This window comes from Mus pahari, chromosome 5, assembly GCF_900095145.1.
Source record: "Mus pahari chromosome 5, PAHARI_EIJ_v1.1, whole genome shotgun sequence".
Lineage (NCBI taxonomy): Eukaryota > Metazoa > Chordata > Mammalia > Rodentia > Muridae > Mus > Mus pahari.
Window position 1 is genome coordinate 109,293,275 of NC_034594.1, and position 18,529 is coordinate 109,311,803.

The 18,529-nt window shown below is 47.2% G+C and overlaps 1 protein-coding gene across 3 annotated transcripts in view; it reads right to left on the bottom strand.

Annotated features, from left to right (window-relative positions):
• Positions 1-18,529, bottom strand: part of Lgr6 (leucine rich repeat containing G protein-coupled receptor 6) — a 121,899-nt gene that overhangs the window by 41,273 nt on the left and 62,097 nt on the right. For 2 of the 3 annotated variants that reach the window (XM_021198354.2, XM_029539189.1), the window contains exon 5: positions 1,292-1,507. The exons of the other annotated variant lie outside the window; for it this stretch is intronic. In XM_021198354.2, the coding sequence (XP_021054013.1) occupies positions 1,292-1,507 (216 nt within the window). The remainder of the gene's footprint in view (positions 1-1,291; positions 1,508-18,529) is intronic. 3 annotated transcript variants of the gene reach the window in all.

An 18,529-nucleotide genomic window follows, 5' to 3' on the forward strand; every position in this document is an offset into this window, starting at 1 on the left:
CCTCCACCATGTTTCTCCATGTCCAGCCGCAGTCTTGCCGCCCCCAGGAAGCCTCTTCTTTCCCACCCATAGCTGTGAGGCCTCTCCACTGCTCCTGTGCTAGGTACAAAATCTGCCTTCACCACTTAGCTATAGCGACAAAAGTCATAACTGCCTTGGTTGTCTTTCCTCAGAGGAAAGTAGACTGTAAGCCCTCCGGGTCAGCTGTTCTGCCGAATCCTTCTGCACACACACACAGAGGCTTTGGTAAATGCATATAGCAGAGCCTGTTGCCCATGTAGCAGAGACCCATCCTAAAGTTCTCATTTTCCAGTCATCCTGTCTGTCACAGAGACCTGACCCTATTCCCATGTGAGGTCACAGGGACATCACCAAGGCTAAAACCAGTCACACTGACTCCCAGAACAACGGAGGATATGGCCATTGTGATAGAAGAGTAGACTCCACTGGGAACATTCGTGTTGGCTCTCTTAAGTTCCCAAGACAGAACATTAGACAATTAAATCCCTACCTACGTCTTCATCTCTCACATGGAGCTAAGCGTCATTCCTTCACGCTGGCCTAGAAAACCACACCAGATCCCAAGAACAAAGGAGGCAATGCTGCCATTTAGCAGAGCCACTAACACACATGTTCCTGCAGCAATTAGTATGTAACCCAGAGCAATTACACATGACCTCCAAGCCCTTAGTAATTAGACTATGAACTTACCAATCATTCATAGCAATTAGCTAGAAGCTAATTTGCACTGTAAGTTCCCACTAGGAAGACAGGGTTAACCCCAGCCCCTATCCCTGCCAGGGATGCTATCTCACAGGTAATTACCCTGTAGGCTTTGACATCTAATTGCATGTGATGGCCTTTCCTGCTTCTTTAGGCCTGCAAAATTAGATGGATTTATTCTATCCCTATGCTAAAGCATATGACTGTATCTTTTGATTGTCAACTGTGGTGGGAATTACTTAAGAAACACTTGATTTGTATTTCAATTAGCATGGAGTGGCATACTACTTGCATAGTAAGAAAATAAAAGAACAAAAATATTTCTGTTTCTGATTATAGCGATTAGTCCCCTAAGTGACTCTCAGAACACTTCTATGAGCTTAATGTGATCTGGCTTCGAGATTATCCTATAGAGTCAACGAGGGACGGTCATCTTCATTGTCTACAGAGCAGAAACTGAAACAAGAAGGCATGACATCATACCAAGAAGAGCAAAGCTCCCAACCCAACTGGAGAAAGCATGCAGCCTCCCATCCCTGCAGGGGGTGGGGACTGAGCCAGCACTCACAGCACCACAAGACTGGTGAGGTTCTGGAAGGCATAGTCAGGGATGTGGTGGATGCGGTTGAGAGCCAAGGTCATGGCCTGTAGGGCAGGAAGGTTGTTGAGAGCTCTGACGGGGATCTCGGTGAGTGCATTGTCATCCAGCCAGAGGTGGCGGAGGGAGGAGAGCCCCTCAAAGCTTCTCTCAGGGACCAGGGAGATGAGGTTAGCATCTAGGCGCCTGGTGGAAGGACGAGAAGATGGAGAGGGATCAGTCCAACGCAGGTACAGATCAAGCTTTAGGGGTGAACTGGGCTTGGAAAGACCAAACAGGCACTCTACAGTACCACTTACCATGGATCCCAGCTCTTCAATATTCCAGCCCACAATTCACAGCATCTCTATTTATGACCCTAAAGCTATTCCTCTCAGATCCAACATAGAAGCCATAGCCCATTTGTGATAACCAGCACTTCCCCCACATCTTTAGCTCCCCTGCTCTGAGTGTGATATTTCCCCAGTCCTGTCCACCCCAAGGAGATTAATGGATTTGTCCCCTACGGTGACAGAGGAAATTTTCCCTCTTCTAGACTCAACTAAAGAAAATGTCTCCTCAACATGTAAGTCATTCTGTCACTTAATCCTGGCATAACCTGTTCCTTAACCCCTCAAAGACCTTCAAGTTTTGTATGGCTCCCGTCAAAGCCCTGGGGCTGCTAGATATGTTAATGACCTATGAAGGTACAAGATACAACAAACTTTGTGTGGTGGTTTGAATAAGAATGGTCCCCATAGGCTCGTGTATCTGAATGTTTAGTCACCAGGCAGTGGCGCCATTTGAAAGGAGGAGAAGGATTGAGAGGTGTGGCTTTGTTGGAGGCAGAGTGTGACCAAGGATGGGCTTTGAGGTTTCACAAGCCTCTAGGTGGGGAGTTTCTCCCACGGATGCATGAGACCATCAGGGAGGGTACTGCTAAAGAAAAATAGGCAAGACACAGAAGCAGTGCTGACCTGTTTCAAGCAGGTTTGTGCTCCCTCCCATGACGATGATGGACTAAACCTCTGAAACTATAAGCAAGTCTCCAGTTACATGCTTTCTCATAATAGTTGTATTGATCATGGAATTTCCTCATAGCTACAGATCACTGACCGAGACACCTTTTATTTGCTGCTTCTCAGAACAGGTAAATGAAAGATGGGTGACTATGTGAACAGAGATTCCAGAGCACAAAACACTTGATATGATCCCTAGAGGGCTTATTAGTTCTGCAGATAGACAGAATAAGATACATTATCTTTTCACAGATCTGCCCAAGCCATGAGATGCTACTGTTTCTGCCTCTTAGTCTGGGACTTAGACTGAAACTCTGCTGTCCTGCACAGGGAGCAAAGACAAACTGATCTGTGACAAGCTCTTGCCTTTATGCTTAGACTCTGCTGTCTTGAATGGGTCTTAGCTCTGAGCCATGGTTCCCCCACACAGACTTCTCATATCCATCATGGAAACCTCGGGTCTTGTTCACAAAGCTTGAAGTCCACAATCCTGAATCCAAAGGGGGAACTGCTTGACCAGAGAGTGGGAAGAAGTGATTTTTTCCTTTATCCCAACAGCACAAGCCTGTTTGGAAAAGGTCAGCAATTCTTCTGTGTCTTGCCTAAGTTACGTTAGCAGTGCCATCCCTGACATTTCATGCATCCCTGGGAGAAACTCGTCAGCTAGGCATCGAGGGGACTCTGAGAGACAGGCTGACATACATACAGCCTTTGGTTATAAGGACAAAATTGTTAGGACACACTCTGAAGGTTGCAATTAGGAAAGACCTCCCACTACATCAGCACAGACAGTGGGAAGAACTTGAACATCTGTGTTTATCGCTGCTATGTACAATAGCCAAGATAAAGAAACTAGATGTCCATCAGCAGGTGAATGGGTAAAAAAACATGGTACATACAGATAATGGAGCTTTATTTACCCATTAAAATAGTCATGCCATGTCAGTGAAATATATATGAGGATTATGTTATGTGGCTCAGAGAGATAAATATCATATAAAAGTTTTCTATTATATATGGAATCTTGACTAAATATATAATATGTATAGACTGGAGATACAGCTCAATGGTAAAATAGTTGCACAGTATGCTCAAGACTACAAAAAATAAATAAATGAACAATGCATGTATTTATCTATATATATACATATAGATAGATGTAATAGATATATACATATGATATGAAAGCAGAAGGGATATTATATGTTATTAGCGAAAAGCCTAAAAGGGGGGCAGAAACAAGAGAAGGCCATGGGGTAGGGAGAGAAGAACAAATATTGCCTATTTTTCTCATGCATAATGTAATTATAACTATGCATACACACAGTATATGCTTATATGGCATTAAAACAGAAGGTGGGGATGGAGCGATGGTTCACAAGCTAAGAGCACTCGTTCTTACACAGGGCCTGGGTTCAGTTCCCAGTACCCACATGGTGATTCAAAAGCATCTGTAACTCCAGTTTCAAGGAATCTGACACCTCTTCTGACTTCCATGGGCACTGCACGCAAATGGTAGGTAGATTATATAGAAAGATACATATCTATATAAATATATAGAAAATACACAGATATATTCAGGAAAAATACTCATACCTATAAAGTATATCTATACCATATGCAGGAAAACACTTGTACACACAAAAGTAAAACAAATCTTTTTTTTTTTAAAGTAGAAGGTGAAACCATTGAGAGACCAGCAGAAGTGGGCAGGAAGTTCAAAGAAGAGTAGAAGAAGATGGGAAATATGATTAGAGAACAATGATATACATTATGTCATAATAAAACTCATTATTTTGTGTACTAATTAAAATAATTAATTTTAAAAATAACCCGATGAGGCCAGCGATCTCTACAGTGAGTGCTCTCTATTCCCAAGGATTCGTGTCACCACAGACATACATGGTCCTCTGTCACTGTCCAGGTGTTAGCTTTAGCCATAGGGAATCCTATGAAAATATGCTCACCCCTCCCTGGAAGATCTCAGAAGGCCTGGGGTGGGGATGGGGGCTCATCCTTGAAGTCATAGATATTTCTAGACAGATGTGGGAACCACCACATTAGGAGGTGCTACTTGGCGCCGTGAGGAAGAGGCCACTCAGGTACAAAGGCCTCGATCTGTGTCAAGGACCATGTTGGGGAAATGGTAACTGACAAGAAGATGGCACATCTTCCTCACAGAGCTCATAATCATTAGGACATTCAGGTTGACAGTCACAGTGTAGCTCTGTGTCACCCACCAGGAGAATGTGACCCTGGCATGGAGACCTGGCAGCCATCGGTTTGGTGAGGGAGCGTGGGCATCCCACACAGAGCAAACAGCATCTGGGAAATAAAGGAATCCTAAAATGACGTCATAGGGCTTCCAGGAAAGAATGTGGAAAAGAAGGGGTGAGGAGCCTGGTGGGGTTCCGCGGGCCTCAGAACAGTGCCACGTTATAGGAAATGGGAGCCACTGAAGGGTTCTTTTAAGACTCTTAAAATTATTGTTCCCTTATACATTACATCCCTGTGGTAGTTTCCCCTCACTCCCTTCCTCCCCTTCCTGCCCCTTCCCCACCTCACCTCTCCCCCCACATCCACTCCTCCTCTTTTTTAAGCCAAGGAAGAACATCACTATTTTTACTTTAGAATCAAGATTTTTTTTTTGAGATGGGGTTTCTTTTTGTAGTTCTGAATATCCTGGAACTTACTTTATAGATCAGGCTGGCTGAACTCACAGAGATCCACCTGCCTCTGCCTCACAAGTGCTAAGATTAAAGTCATGTGCCTCTGCCACCCAGCAAGACTGATTATTTTTTACAATTAATATATGCTAATTTTTAAAAGAAAGAAAAAACTGAGTGTAGTGGTGTTTGCCATCCAAGCACCTGGGAGGTAGAGGCAGAAGCATCCGGAGCTCAAGGTCATTCTTGACTTCAGGAGACCAGCCTGGGCTAAGTAAGATCCTATTTCCTATTTCCAAGACATCTTCCCTTACACAAGCCCAAATAATAAAATAAAATAAAGGGAGTGAGGGAGGCGGGAAGGCCCCCTTGGAGTGAGGACCACTGTGGTATTGGGGAAGGGTAATAATATTAGGGGCAGAACACTAACTAGGGGTCAGGGACCTGGCTAGTGTACAGGCATGAACTTTGCCCTCTACCACCGCCTGCCTAATGGGCAAATTCACAGAGCCATGAACTCCGACTTCTGCAAATGGGTGATGTCACCTTCCCGGATGTTCAGGCAGCTCTGCAGTAGCCATGACACCACCAGTAGTCACCATTTCTATTTCTGAGCACTTGTCATATGCTAGTTACAGGGCCAGGTACAGGCATGTGACTGCTCAACACTACCACAAGGTGGCTCTAACTATCCCCACTTTACAGATATTGGGCTAAGTCACTCAGCTAGTGAGCCAAAATCATGAGATTTGAACCCTTGTCTGCTGACACTCAAATCCATGAACCTTCCCATTGTGTGATGCTGATACTCCAGACACATCAGGGGAGGTAAGAACCTGCTCACCTACTTAAGGGAGACAGGAAGTGGGACAGGATGTATGTGGGGGTGGGATGGGGGCAAATTTTAATCCTGTAAGCCTAAGATGGATGGAAGTCAGTTATTTTTAAAACAACTTGTTTTTCAGTTATTTATTTACTTTTGCATGTTTGTGGGCCAGATGTGGAGGTCAGAGGACAGCTTACAGGAGTCAGCTCATTCCTCCCACCATGTCTCAGAGTCCCAACTCAGGAGACTGAACTCAGTTCATAAGGCTTGGCAGCCCTTAAACCACTGAGCCATCTTGCCAACTCCAGAAAGTCACTTCTGTGTGAATGGATATGTGTGAACACACACATATGCCTTTGCCCGTGCATTATATGTTTCCATGTGCACACTACAATCCTAGGCAGTCCACTTCCTGCATTTTGTGCAAACCACAGGCACGAGAGCTTGTGTAGGGACCCTGCAACCAGGCTAGTCATTTAGCATCCAAAGACTTCCTGCATCCTGTGTTTCAACCTCACTCAGAAAGGGCTCCTCCTCCTCACCTCTCAAGGAAGGACCGATTGCAGGACCCTCCAGCCCTCCTTCTCCTTGGGCAGGGAGCCAGGATGCCTCTAGCTCACACATCCTCTGTGGTGGAGCAAACCCAGGATGGCACTGTTGGGTACAGTAAACTGAAACACATGCTGCCAGGAGGGTATGGAGGGACACACCTGAAGTACAAGACCTAGAGATGGGGCAAGAGGGTCAAGAGTTCAAGGCCAGCCTGGACTGCTTAATGAGTTCAAGGCAAGCTTGGGCTTCAAAGTGAGAACCTGTCCGATAGGCAGCAATAACAGCATGGATACTGTCCAATTAAATTTGAATTGCATGTAAATGAAGGCCTTTAGCAAAAAATTGTCCCATGTAATATTTAAAACCATGCCCAGAAAAATTTAAATATCAGATAAAGGGTAAATGTGTCCCTACCCCACCCCACCCCCTGGCAAGACTTTTATTTTAGGGGGTGGAGAGATGGTGCAGCGAGTGGTTAAAATACACCTTGCTCATGCAGGAGACCTGAGTTTGGTTCGCAACACCCATGTCAGGCAGTTCACAACTATCTGCAGTTCCAACTCTGGAGGACTCTGATGACTCTGGTCCCTGTAGGCAGCTACACTCACATGCAGATACCCACAGATATCACAATACACATGCACGTCATTTACAAATAAAAAAACATACTTTAAAATTTTTAGATCTATTTATTTTATGTGTATGAGTTATGTTCCTGGTACTTGGGGATGGGGAAATGGCAAAGTTGAAAGTCAAGCGAATCAGCAAGCAGAGAGAAACAGGACAAGAATATGAAGTCATTTTAGCCTGTATTCATGTTTGAGGTGATCAGGGAAGTTACACATTCCACTCACGCCAGCTGGGCTCTGTGGTGGAGCAAACCCAGGATGGCACTGTTGGGTACAGTAAACTGAAACACATGCTGCCAGGAGGGTCTGGAAAGACACACCTGAAGTACAAGACCTAGAGATGAGGTAAGAGGGTCAAGAGTTCAAGGCCAGCCTGGACTGCTTAATGAGTTCAAGGCAAGCTTGGGCTTCAAAGTGAGCTCCTACATGTATTTATGTACACTGCATGCAAGTCTGGTGCCCATGGAGGTCAGAAGAGGGCATCAGATCTCCTGGATTGGAGTTTAGGGATGGTTTGTGAATCATGTGGATGCCCAGAACTAAACTAGGGTCCTCTTCAAAGGTAATAAAAATATGTGCTTTTAGCCACTGAGCCCCATTAAAAGAAATCCAGAAATGTATTTGAGTCTTATTTGGCAACTCTGACCCTGTGTGGAGAGTGGGGGGTTAGCTGTTAGATACAGCCACACGTCCCTTCCTTTTAGTCTGTGTATGGCACTGATGTCCTCTGTAGGCACCCTCCTTCTATCCCTTTAACAGCTGATCTAGAGGTGCTCTGGTGACCCCAGGGAGCACAGGGCACCTGGAAACGGTAGGTCTTGGAGACCTTAGCTTCGAGGCTAACACCCGGTGTTGTGTTCAAAAGACTCAAGCCTTCTGCCCCAGGGGAAAGCAGTAAGCCAGCTCTAATCCCACCAGCACCACCACTACTACCAGGGTGGCCTGATTCTTATGGACCTGCAAAGGTCAGCACCCTGCTGCAAAGAAATCTCTCCCACCTGGCTCCTTCATAGATTGGGCGCCTTCTGCAGAAAACCTTCTAGCCACTTTGAGGGAGGGTTCAAGCTCCACTGGGGTGCCTAGGCCCCTGGGATAAGTAGGCTTCTCTGCCACCTGGGAGTGGAAGGGGCTGATGGGGGCTTCTGTAGTGCCAAGCAGAACCTGCCTTTGGGGACTAAGAACTTCCAGAGTTGCTCCCGCCCGCCCGCCCGCCTGCCTGCCCGCAGGTGGGAGAGCCAACCCTGACTCTGGTTTGGCAGGCGGAAGACAGCAATTATACCAATTAAGCACTGGAATAAAATCAACACCGCTCCTCTCCCCCACGTGGGCCTGGCCCCTCCAGTGCTTTCCGATTAGAATTCTTCCCTGTGGTGATAGGGCAGATTAGCAGAGCCCTGGCAGGCCAGTTGGGGCTTGCCTGGGCTTTGGGGAAACAGCTTAACATCTTCCTACTCCCAGCCTCCGTGCTGAGGTAGAGGCAACAGGTAGGGTGAGAGGGTCTAGCTCCAAGACTTCTCAGGGAGAAGAGGACATGGCTTTCCCATGACCAACGTGAGTAGAGAACCTACAAGGATGGAAGCAGGAGAGTTTCAGGTTAGACAGCAGGAAACGTCCACAAAGGGTGACCCAGAAGACAAGCTGTGTATTTGATGGGGACCTGAAGGATGCTAGATCTAGTTCAGGTTACATCAGGATCTTGATACGCTGAGATATCAAGGGGAAATGCCAAACGGGGGATCAGGTCTGGAACTGGACCTCAGGGCTTCTTTCTGCTCTACTACTCTGACTCCCCCAGAGTGATGAGAGGGACTTGGGGTGTAGAGGACCTTGGCTGTTGGTAAAGCACATGCCTAACACGTACAAGGCCTGGAGTCAGTCTTCACACCACATAAAACTGCCTATTATCCCTGTCTGTAGAAAGTGGAGGCAGGGAGGTAATTATGTTCACGTTACTTCCCAGCTATGTAGTTTGAGGTCAACCTGGGTTATAGGATTCATTGTCTCGAATAAACAAAATTAGATAGGTAGGTTGATAGGCAGGTTGGTAGATAGATGATAGACAGACAGACAGACAGGCAGACAGAGATAGATAGATAGATAGATAGATAGATAGATAGATAGATAGATAATAGATGATTGATTGATAGATTATAGATAGATGATATAGATAGATAGATGATAGAAAGATGATAGAAATAGATATTTGATATAGATAGATGATAGATATATGAAGAGATAGAGAGATAAGATAGGTTGATAGATGATAGAGGTAGCTAGCTAGCTAGATAACAAAGTATGACAAGAGGACAAGATTTGTCTCTCAGTTGTACGAAACAGAGGCTCTTACAGACACAGGGGAGCAGGCTGATATAATTTTCTGGAACTTCTTCCTGTATGGGCCACTAGCTGACCCATGAAGTCACCAGGGATTCTTTTAGATTTATTAGATTTTAAAAATATATATGAGTATTTTGCCTGCCTGCATGTATGTTCATCATGTGTGTGCCATGTCAACAGAGGCCAGGAGAAGAAGAGCATAGGATCCCCTGGAACTAGAGTTACAGGGGGCTGTGAACCACCATGAGGATGCTGGGAACTGAACCTGTGTCTTCTGCAAGAGCACATCCCTCTGAGCCATCCCTCCGGTCCCTGCCAGCGATTCTCTTAAAGGAGCAGTTCTTTAGAAGCTCCAGGCTTGGTGCCCAGCAATTGTGCTTTCTTTCTGAGTCCAGACTGGTTGGAATCTGAAGGCCAACTGGCTGCAGGCAGACCAGAAAGACAGCTGAGAAACCACCTCAGAAACAGAGAGAGTGCCCATCGCTCCTGTCCTGCTCAGCTTAATTATGACTTAAGTCTCCTCTCCAGCTAGGACACATGGTGTGAAAGATGTAGCAGATACAGGACAGGGGTCTCCAAGAGAGATCAGGAGGGAAGGTGGTATGAAGGAGGCTCCTTGTGGCTGGAGCACATCTGGGGAGAGAGCTCTGCTTCTCATCCAGTCAGAGAGAGCTAGGCCTTTAGGTTCCTCCTATAACGTGCCTCCTTCACTGGAAGAAAGCCCCTCTGCAAGTCTAAGGACTCTGAATGTTCCTTGATCTCGTTGGCCCACCAGTATTTTTTGGAGAACAGGGATGGATGTTCCATTTCAGACATTCAAGTTCAGAGCAGGAACCCCTAGCTTGCAGTCATCCAGTGAGCAACCTCTGGCCACTTGCTTGGCCCCAACCCTTACTCCAGCCCAGCTGCCTCTGGCTGCCTCTGCTCTCTTAGGAGTCTCCCACCACTGACCCTGAAGTCCCACTACATAACTTTCAAGACCCAACACACATGAGCATGTGACATCCTGTTCAACATTAATGAAGAAGTTCACGGTGACCCCGAGGATGGTAAGTCATGCATAGATTCCCAGCACTTGGGTAGCAGCATGACTAAAACCATTGGACCAGCCCAGACTACATGGTGAGTTCTAGGCCAGCCTGGGCTATTGGGGCCCAGATTCAGAAAAACAAAACAAAACAAAACCCAAGATGGTAAAAACAGCACTAAACCTTACTCAAAACTTCCCCAGGCAATTTCTGTTCGGAAGAGAGACTGAGAACAAGAAAACTTCAAGCAGTTGTTGATAGCTTGGGCCAAACCCAGGCCTCGGCTTTCATCTTATATGCCCATCTCCAGCTCAAAAAGACGCATAGATGGACTTTTGGTGGAGCACTGGAGATAGGAGGGAGGAGGGAAAATGAAGTGTAGGCTTCTTAGGCTCTAATGGAGGCAGAAGGGGAGGATGGGGAAGAGAGAGAGAGAAGCAGCCTCTATGAAGATGGTAATTCTGTGGGGGGAACAATCTACATAGGAGCCGTTGATTGCCTGGAGGGACCAACAGCCCTGACCAAGAGCCTGCCAGGGAAAGTAAGGGTTCCAGAAGGGGCAGGCTGGCACCTGCACAGCAGCAAGGAGGAGCCCCAGGCCTCTGCAGGCATCAAGGTCCCCTGGCTCCCTCCCCAACACTAGCCTCTGTACAAGTTGCCAGCTTTTGCACAGAGGCCATGGGGCTCTCATGGCATGGGGGTAGGCTCCCTGTGCACAGCATGCCCTAGTCCTGCTTGGCATAAAGACTATCTATCCGTCTGGGGACTAAGCAAATTGTACTGGACAGTACAGGCAGTTTGGGCACCAGGACTTGAGTGTCTTTGTCTTCGTATATACTGACACCACTCCCAGGCTCTTGTGTCATGAGGACAAAGCTCTGTTGCCCTGGAGGTATCCCCTGTTGCCTATCGGGTTGTCTCAAATGCCCCTCACTCAGTACAGACAGTATCCAACCAGTGGCTTAAACTCAACAACTCTTTTATACCAGTGTTGGGCTCAGCAACTCTGGGAAACAACTTGAGTAATACGTCGTCTCCCCACCACACAAGTTCTCAGCCTATTTACTTGATTATTTACTAAAACTATATGGCTTAGTGGCTCAGTGGCCTTAGATGATGTGTAGTGAGGAATAAGTGTCTGGCAGGTGTAGCGAACATTATATACATATTATCTTAGTTAATCTTCACCCCAGCCCTTTGCATACAGTGAGAGAGGCTCAGGGAGGGGACGCCATTGGTCTGAATCCAAAGCCTCTGGCTTTAAACACACAGCTCCACACTCTTTGATCTAGCTTGTAGAAAACACTCTTGGAGCCAGGGCCCAACCCTTTTTGCCTTTGAGAAATCCAGGAAGGCCTCACAAAGGAGGGGGCATTTAAATTATCTCCCAAGGTAGGATTTTCTGTGCGCTTTTAGAGAAAGAGCCTGAGAGGCAGCAAGAACAGTAAGAGCAAATGCCCAGTGCAGGGAAGGTCTCACAAAGGACTCAAGGCTGGCAAGTGTGTGAGCAGAAGCTGGAGAGGAAGTGGCAGGAGCAGGGAAGGGTAGGTGGCAGCAGATAACAAGCTGAAGTGGGTTGGAAGAAGATCGCCCAGTGAGGTTAACCGTAGGCTGGGGGCAGGGCATGATGCCTACCCTAGGCTCGGGTGGGCAGTATGGAAGCCACTCTGTCCTCTGCAAGTGCCTCTTATCTCTATCCAAGGGAAGAACTGGGTAACCCTTGAAGCAGAACCCTTCAAGTTACCGCCCTGCAACCCAGGCTACTGGCAAGCCTTCCCTTGTGCAGGTGTGAGCATCAGAGCTTGTCTTGAAAGGCCCTACCTGGTGTCTCAGCTAAGGAGGGCAGTCCCAACACATGATGCCTTTAGGAGGTGCCACTTGGAGCTTTTTCCAAATAAAGACCAGGCAGAATGTTGGTTCTAGAAATAGTAACCAAGCCTAGAACATGAGATAGGACTCCACACCCAGCTCCAGAAAGTTCCCATCCAACATCATCTCTGTGCCACGTACCAGTGCACATGAGAGATGTAGGCGATGAGATTCCCTAGACCCTCAGGTCTCCTTTCTGGTGGCTGAGTGTCCCTGGTGTTTAGGGGATACCGCCCAATAGAACATTGTGTGACAGGAGGAAGGGTGCTGTCCAACACAATAGCCACGAAGCACCCGGGGCTGTTGACTATTTCAAATCTGAGTCACATTACCAAGGAATTGGGTTATGTTTTATTTCATTTTCATTGACACAAGATGCTGGTGGCTGCCAGACTGGACAGCTCTGAGGAATTAGGTTCTGTGTGAGACATCTAGCTACAGTGACAAGGGAGATTTGGTTCTTGCCTCTTGGGAACTCAGAGTACATAAGCCACCAACCATGATACAGTGTAAGTGTGCTCTTATGCTGCAGATGTGTGTGTGTGTGTGTGTGTGTGTGTGTGTGTGTGTGTGTGTGTGAAGAGGAGACAGTGATTGCCCTGATCATGAGGACAGGGAAGGTAGACCAGGCTTTCAAAAGGAGTTGAGTGGTTGACATTCACAGCGAGCCTTAAGGACAACTAAAGTCCCTTCCAGTAAAACAGGAGGGATGATGTCTGGCAGTGGGGAGATACTCAGACATCTGGCCAAAGCCCACCATGGGAAAGGAGAAACAACCCACTATGTGCACAGAAGCAGAAGCTTCTGGGGGGGGGCAAAGAGGGGGAAAGAGGGAAGATGGAGAGGTGGTTGGGAGGAGAATTGCTGGTCTTGGGGGTGCTGTGTGCCTGATTTTTAGCCTTAGGGACTGGGAGGGCAGAGAGTTGGAACACAGTTCAGGTGGTAGCTGCTGGGATCATGTTCCTCTGAGACACAGAGCTCTGTGCCTTCCAGTACATTCTTCTCTTCCCCCCTGGGTTCAGTTTCTTCACCCAGACAGGGTAAACCCAAGAAGAATTCTTGAGCCTATATCCTATAAGGAGTCCATGCCATCTTTGGACAAAAATCTTCCTTATTCTTATCCCTGTGTCCCGAGGCAGGAGCCTCACCGAGCATACCCGCTTACAAGCATGCAGTGTGCTGCCAAGGCTCAGGCAGCCAGCTCCACTCCACACCCTAGAAGCATCCCAACATGACTAAAGTCCTACCATTTGGACAGAATTGCCTTTTTTTTATAGTGTAGAATCTGCCCGCTATTGTTTTTTAAAACCTGGCAAGTATTATTTGGTATCCTTTTAGCTGAGAACATCTTTTTTGAGGAAAGTTTCTGCAAATGAGACACAGGCGTGGAACACAGGGAGCGCAGAGAGATGGGAGCTGGGAAGGACGTCAGTCAAGGTGGAGGAAGACAAAGGCCCACTCCGGATCTCCAAGTGTCCTCACCTCAGAGACTGCTTCCATTTTTTTCTCTCTCCATTATACTGGAAGAGCCCTAGGAAGAGGAACTATGTCACCTCCTTCCCTGAACCTCTCTGCAGTGGATTGGGGTGGGAGTTGAGATGGTATTGAAGATTGAAACCAGGGCCTTGAGCAGGCTGACCAAGTGCTCTACCACTATATCCTTATGCCTCCAAGACTGTGCTCCTTATCAGTCAAGTTAAGCGCTGGGGCTGGGTGCTAAACACTAGCCAGGTTGCCCACCTGCCTCACATGTGCAATTCCATGGGTTTCGTCTCTAGCAGTGGAAGAAAGGGAAGTTAGTAGGACTTACAGCACTACTTAGAGAACAGCTTGTTAAGAAGGGACCAGAGTCATAGAAATCAGAGCTGAAAGGGACCCTATTCATCCAGGGATCTCTGAGGGACCAAGTTACTTGGTCAAGGTCACTGAATGAAGTACAGCAGGACCAAGAAGATGTTGGCTATGTATGCGTCTACTGTTCAGAGTCTAATGCCCCCTCTCCCAGCCCCTGCTGCTGGGAGGATCCTGGGAGAAGAGTGGGTTCCAAGAGTCTTTCCTGAACACATCCAACATTGGGTTCTCTCCCACAGCTCCCAGCCATGACCTCAACATCTGGAACCTAATCTCTGGACCTCACAGAGAGCCACATCCATACAGAAGCATCCTCAGACTAAACCCTGGAGAGCTGGAGATCGATTATTCGTAGATGACGGGTCTCAGGGAGACAGGCACTGAGGAGCAGAGAGGAGGCCACTTCAGCTACCAAGAGCTTGAGCTGAACTTGTGGAGAGCCGAGCCGAGATAGGTGTGGGGAGCCCCAAATGACTGTGTGCTTCCATCAGTGACTGAAGGAGCGGGGAGGCTTCGGGGCTCCCCCTTGCCCCACACAAGGAAGGGCTGACTTTGCTGGGGTGCAGGGATTTCATCAGCTCTGATTTATGTCACCTATAGATGCCTTCCCTCGCACTGTCAGCCTTCCAATAGATCAAAAGTAGGATATTAACATGAAGGCAATTCCAACTCGTTCCCTGGGCCATGCTAATGCCCAAGCCACCCTTCCCTTCCATCTGTCAGAAGAATTGATGGGTGTGCAAGAGCCCCAGGAGGCAGAGCAGCCGCTTCCTTTGTGTACATCAAAGGCCAATACCTGAGTGTTTCTGCAAGCCATTCCTTGTGTTCTATTCGGCAGCAATATATAAAAATAATTACATGCCCTACAGGAGGAAGGCAGCAGGAGACCGCGTAGCCTTCATGAGTTTCCCCTAAAGACATGGACCTACAGATCTGGGCAGAAGGCCAGCTTTGTGGGTGACAATCCGGGAATCCGGGGGTGGGGACTGTGAAAAGCTATCCCTTCTCTCCCCCACCCTCCAACCTTTGGATTCTGAACTACAGGCTGGTTTCTGGGGACCTGCCTGGCTGTGTGAGATGTGTTTGGGAGCTGAGTTCTGTGGTTGCTTGGGCCCAGTGCCTGCCCTTGGCAAAGGCAGCTGTGGTGAGTGCAGGAGAAAGCAGATGGGGTTTTTCCCAAACTTGCCTCTCCAGATAGGGTGAAGTGATGTCAGAGTTTAGGGAACATGAGTGACATCCCAGTGCTTGAAAGATACTATTCACAGGCTCTACAGTAATAGGAACCAGGGAAAATAAAGCCAGACCACAACTTAACATTTCTACAAGGAGAAGCGAGAGAAGAAAAAAAGGTAGAAATCCATATTGTTCTGGCTTTCCTAGCCAGGGTTCCAGGCCTTATGATAATCTGTTTTCTCCTCCCAGTAGACCAGTATGAGAACTGGAGAGGATACATCTACATGATACTAATCCCATCCTTCTCGGCCTCCCCATCTCTCTGTCTCCTGCTCATCCATCCAACCACGTACCACTCATAGACCAGAGAGTTGTTGCCATGCCGGTCTCGCCTTTCTCTTTCTCAGAATCATCCACGGCCTGCAGTCACCTACAGCCTCTTTAGTTGGCCCCGAGTTGACTCATCAGCTTCATTTCTCATTCTCCCATTTTCCACCTCAGCTGGAAACATGCCACCTCAGCTGCGAACATGTCTCTCTGGTGAGGGTCCACCCCAGCGTCCATGCTTAATCATCCTTGTGCTTTCAAGGAGTTGCGGCCTCTTAAAATTAGAGTTTCTCCTCCTCTCTTCAAATCTTTGATTAAAAGATCTTTTGGAGCCCACCAGGTATCATCCCTTTCTTATACTCAGCCTTGCCACTGTCCTGACTGACTGATCCCAAGGACCTTCAGCCTCGTCCACAAACAGGGAGAGAGGCCACAGTTCCTCTCCTCCCACCTCAAGGGGAAACAAGCCAAACAAACAAAGCGCACTCAAGCTCAAGCTGTATCCGTAAAGCCGGGGGACATGCAGCCACTAATCACCTGCCACCAAAATACATATCAACATATAGAATAAAGAAACACATGCACGTGTGCACGCACACAAACATACACGCACACACACTCATATATGGATATGCATGCACAATACACATATACTCACATGTGTACATGCACACACACACATGTATACACTCACATGTGCACACACATGCACAGACACTCACATGTGTACATGCAGGCACACACACATGTACACACTCATATGAGCACACACATGCAGACACTCACATGTACACAAGTATGCACATACATACACAGACATGTGCACACACATGCACACTCACTCACATGTGCACATGCATGCAGACACATGCACACACTCACACGTGCACACATATGCACAGATACTCACTCACCTGTTTGCATGCATACACATTCATACACTCACACATGTATATAACTAAAACCTGAAGCAAAAGCATCATTAAGTCAGAGTCTGAGAGTCTGGCATCTCTGCAGATGGTGAGGGGCTCCCTCTGCTTTGCTTTGTGGAGCAGAATAGCCCAGCCAGTGTGATAGAAGGTGGAAACACATCTATCTTCTCCTGCCCTAGATGTCCATGAGTCAAAATCTAGGAGACAGGGAAGCCATGCCCCTGCATAACCGTTCTGATGAAACCAACATGTACATCTGGCCTGTGGCAGTCAGGACAGCTCTCTCTCTCTCTCTCTCTCTCTCTCTCTCTCTCTCTCTCTCTCTCTCTCCCTCCTTCCCTCCCTCNCCTCCCTCCCTCCTTTCTGCTTTTTTTCTCCCTCTTCCCCTCTCTCCTCCCAGGTCTCCTAACATAGTCAAGGACAGCCACAAACACATTTTTCACATCTGAGCCTCCTGAAGTACTGGGATCACAGATGTGTGCCACCACCTAGCAAAGCTGTGGTTCTCCTCCAACCTGGCCCCATGGTAGTATCACCCAAGGAGCTCCCCAGAGTTAGGAATTCTACAAGTTCTCCCTTCAAACTCGGAGCCCACTGGTATGGGACAGAAGCTGAGCTCAGCACTGTCGGCTTCGGGTGAGTCAAGCCAGGAACTTCTGGGCTATCACACAGACCTTAGTGAAGAACCAACCAGAGGGTAAGGGATTCCACCATGGGTCATCAAAACTATTCCAGATGCATATCTTCTCAGATGCTAAAAACTTCCCTGGGAACTGTGCACACCAGCCTGCTTGCCAGCTGTGTCTGAAGAGCAGGTTGAGCTTTCCCAGAAAGGAGAGTGAATGAAACCATGGAAAATCCCCATCACTTCAATAGTGACAAATTCTATATCTAGACAGGGGTGCTTTTTCCTATTCAAAGATAAGAAACAAAACATGGACTCGGAGAGATGTGGTCACATGTACTCACAGCCTCACAATGCACACAGCCAACATCCCCAAATCCACCAGCAGCTAAGTGAACAGACAAGTTAGTTCTGGATGTACACTGGACTATTATTACGCATTAAGGTGGAAGGAAATCTTGAAGACAATCTTGAGAGTCTCTCCTTCTGCCATGTGGATCCTGAGAATGAAACATGGGTTGCCAGGCTCAGGGGGTAAGGGCCTTTACCTGCTGAGCTATCTCACTATACACTAAACCTACACACTTAAACATAGTTAAGTGGGCTGGAGAGAGGACCTGGAGTACAGAGCAAATGGTTAAGAGCTGTTCTTGCAGAGAGCTCCGGTTAAGCTCCAGCATGCACGTCAGGTAGCCTACAGCTGCCTATAACTTCAACTTTAGAGGACCTTACTCACATACAGGCATAGATAGACCCATAACTCAAAATAATTTTAAAAATAGTTACTTTTTTTTTTTTTGGTCTTTTGGTTTATTGAGTCAGGGTTTCTCTGTGTAGCCTTGGCTGTTCTCACTCTGTAGACCAGGCTGGCCTCGAACTCAGAAATCTGCCTGCCTCTGCCTCCCAAGTGCCACCATGCCCAGCCTTAAAAATAGTTACAATGACAAATTTTATGTTATATATATTTTACTATCATTTTTTAAAATAAAAAATATTTAAAATATAAGATGCAGGGAAAACTAAAAAGCAACCTTCTTTTTTAATTCTGCAAAAGATTAAATACAGGAAGAGGTGGTAGAATTTTGAAAACCCAGAAGATCACATTTCAGAGAGTAATTTGTTCCTACAGTAAGTATGAGCAGTCATAACGTCGATGAAGCAGGAACAGGCATCAGTCGAAAGAAAAGAAGCTGAGGCCGGGCGTGGTGGCGCACGCCTTTAATCCCAGCACTTGGGAGGCAGAGGCAGGCAGATCTCTGAGTTCGAGGCCAGCCTGGTCTACAGAGTGAGTTCCAGGACAGCCAGGGCTATACAGAGAAACCCTGTCTCAAAAATAAATCATTAAATAAAAATAATAAAAATAAAAAATAAAAAAAATAAGAAAAGAAGCTGAGA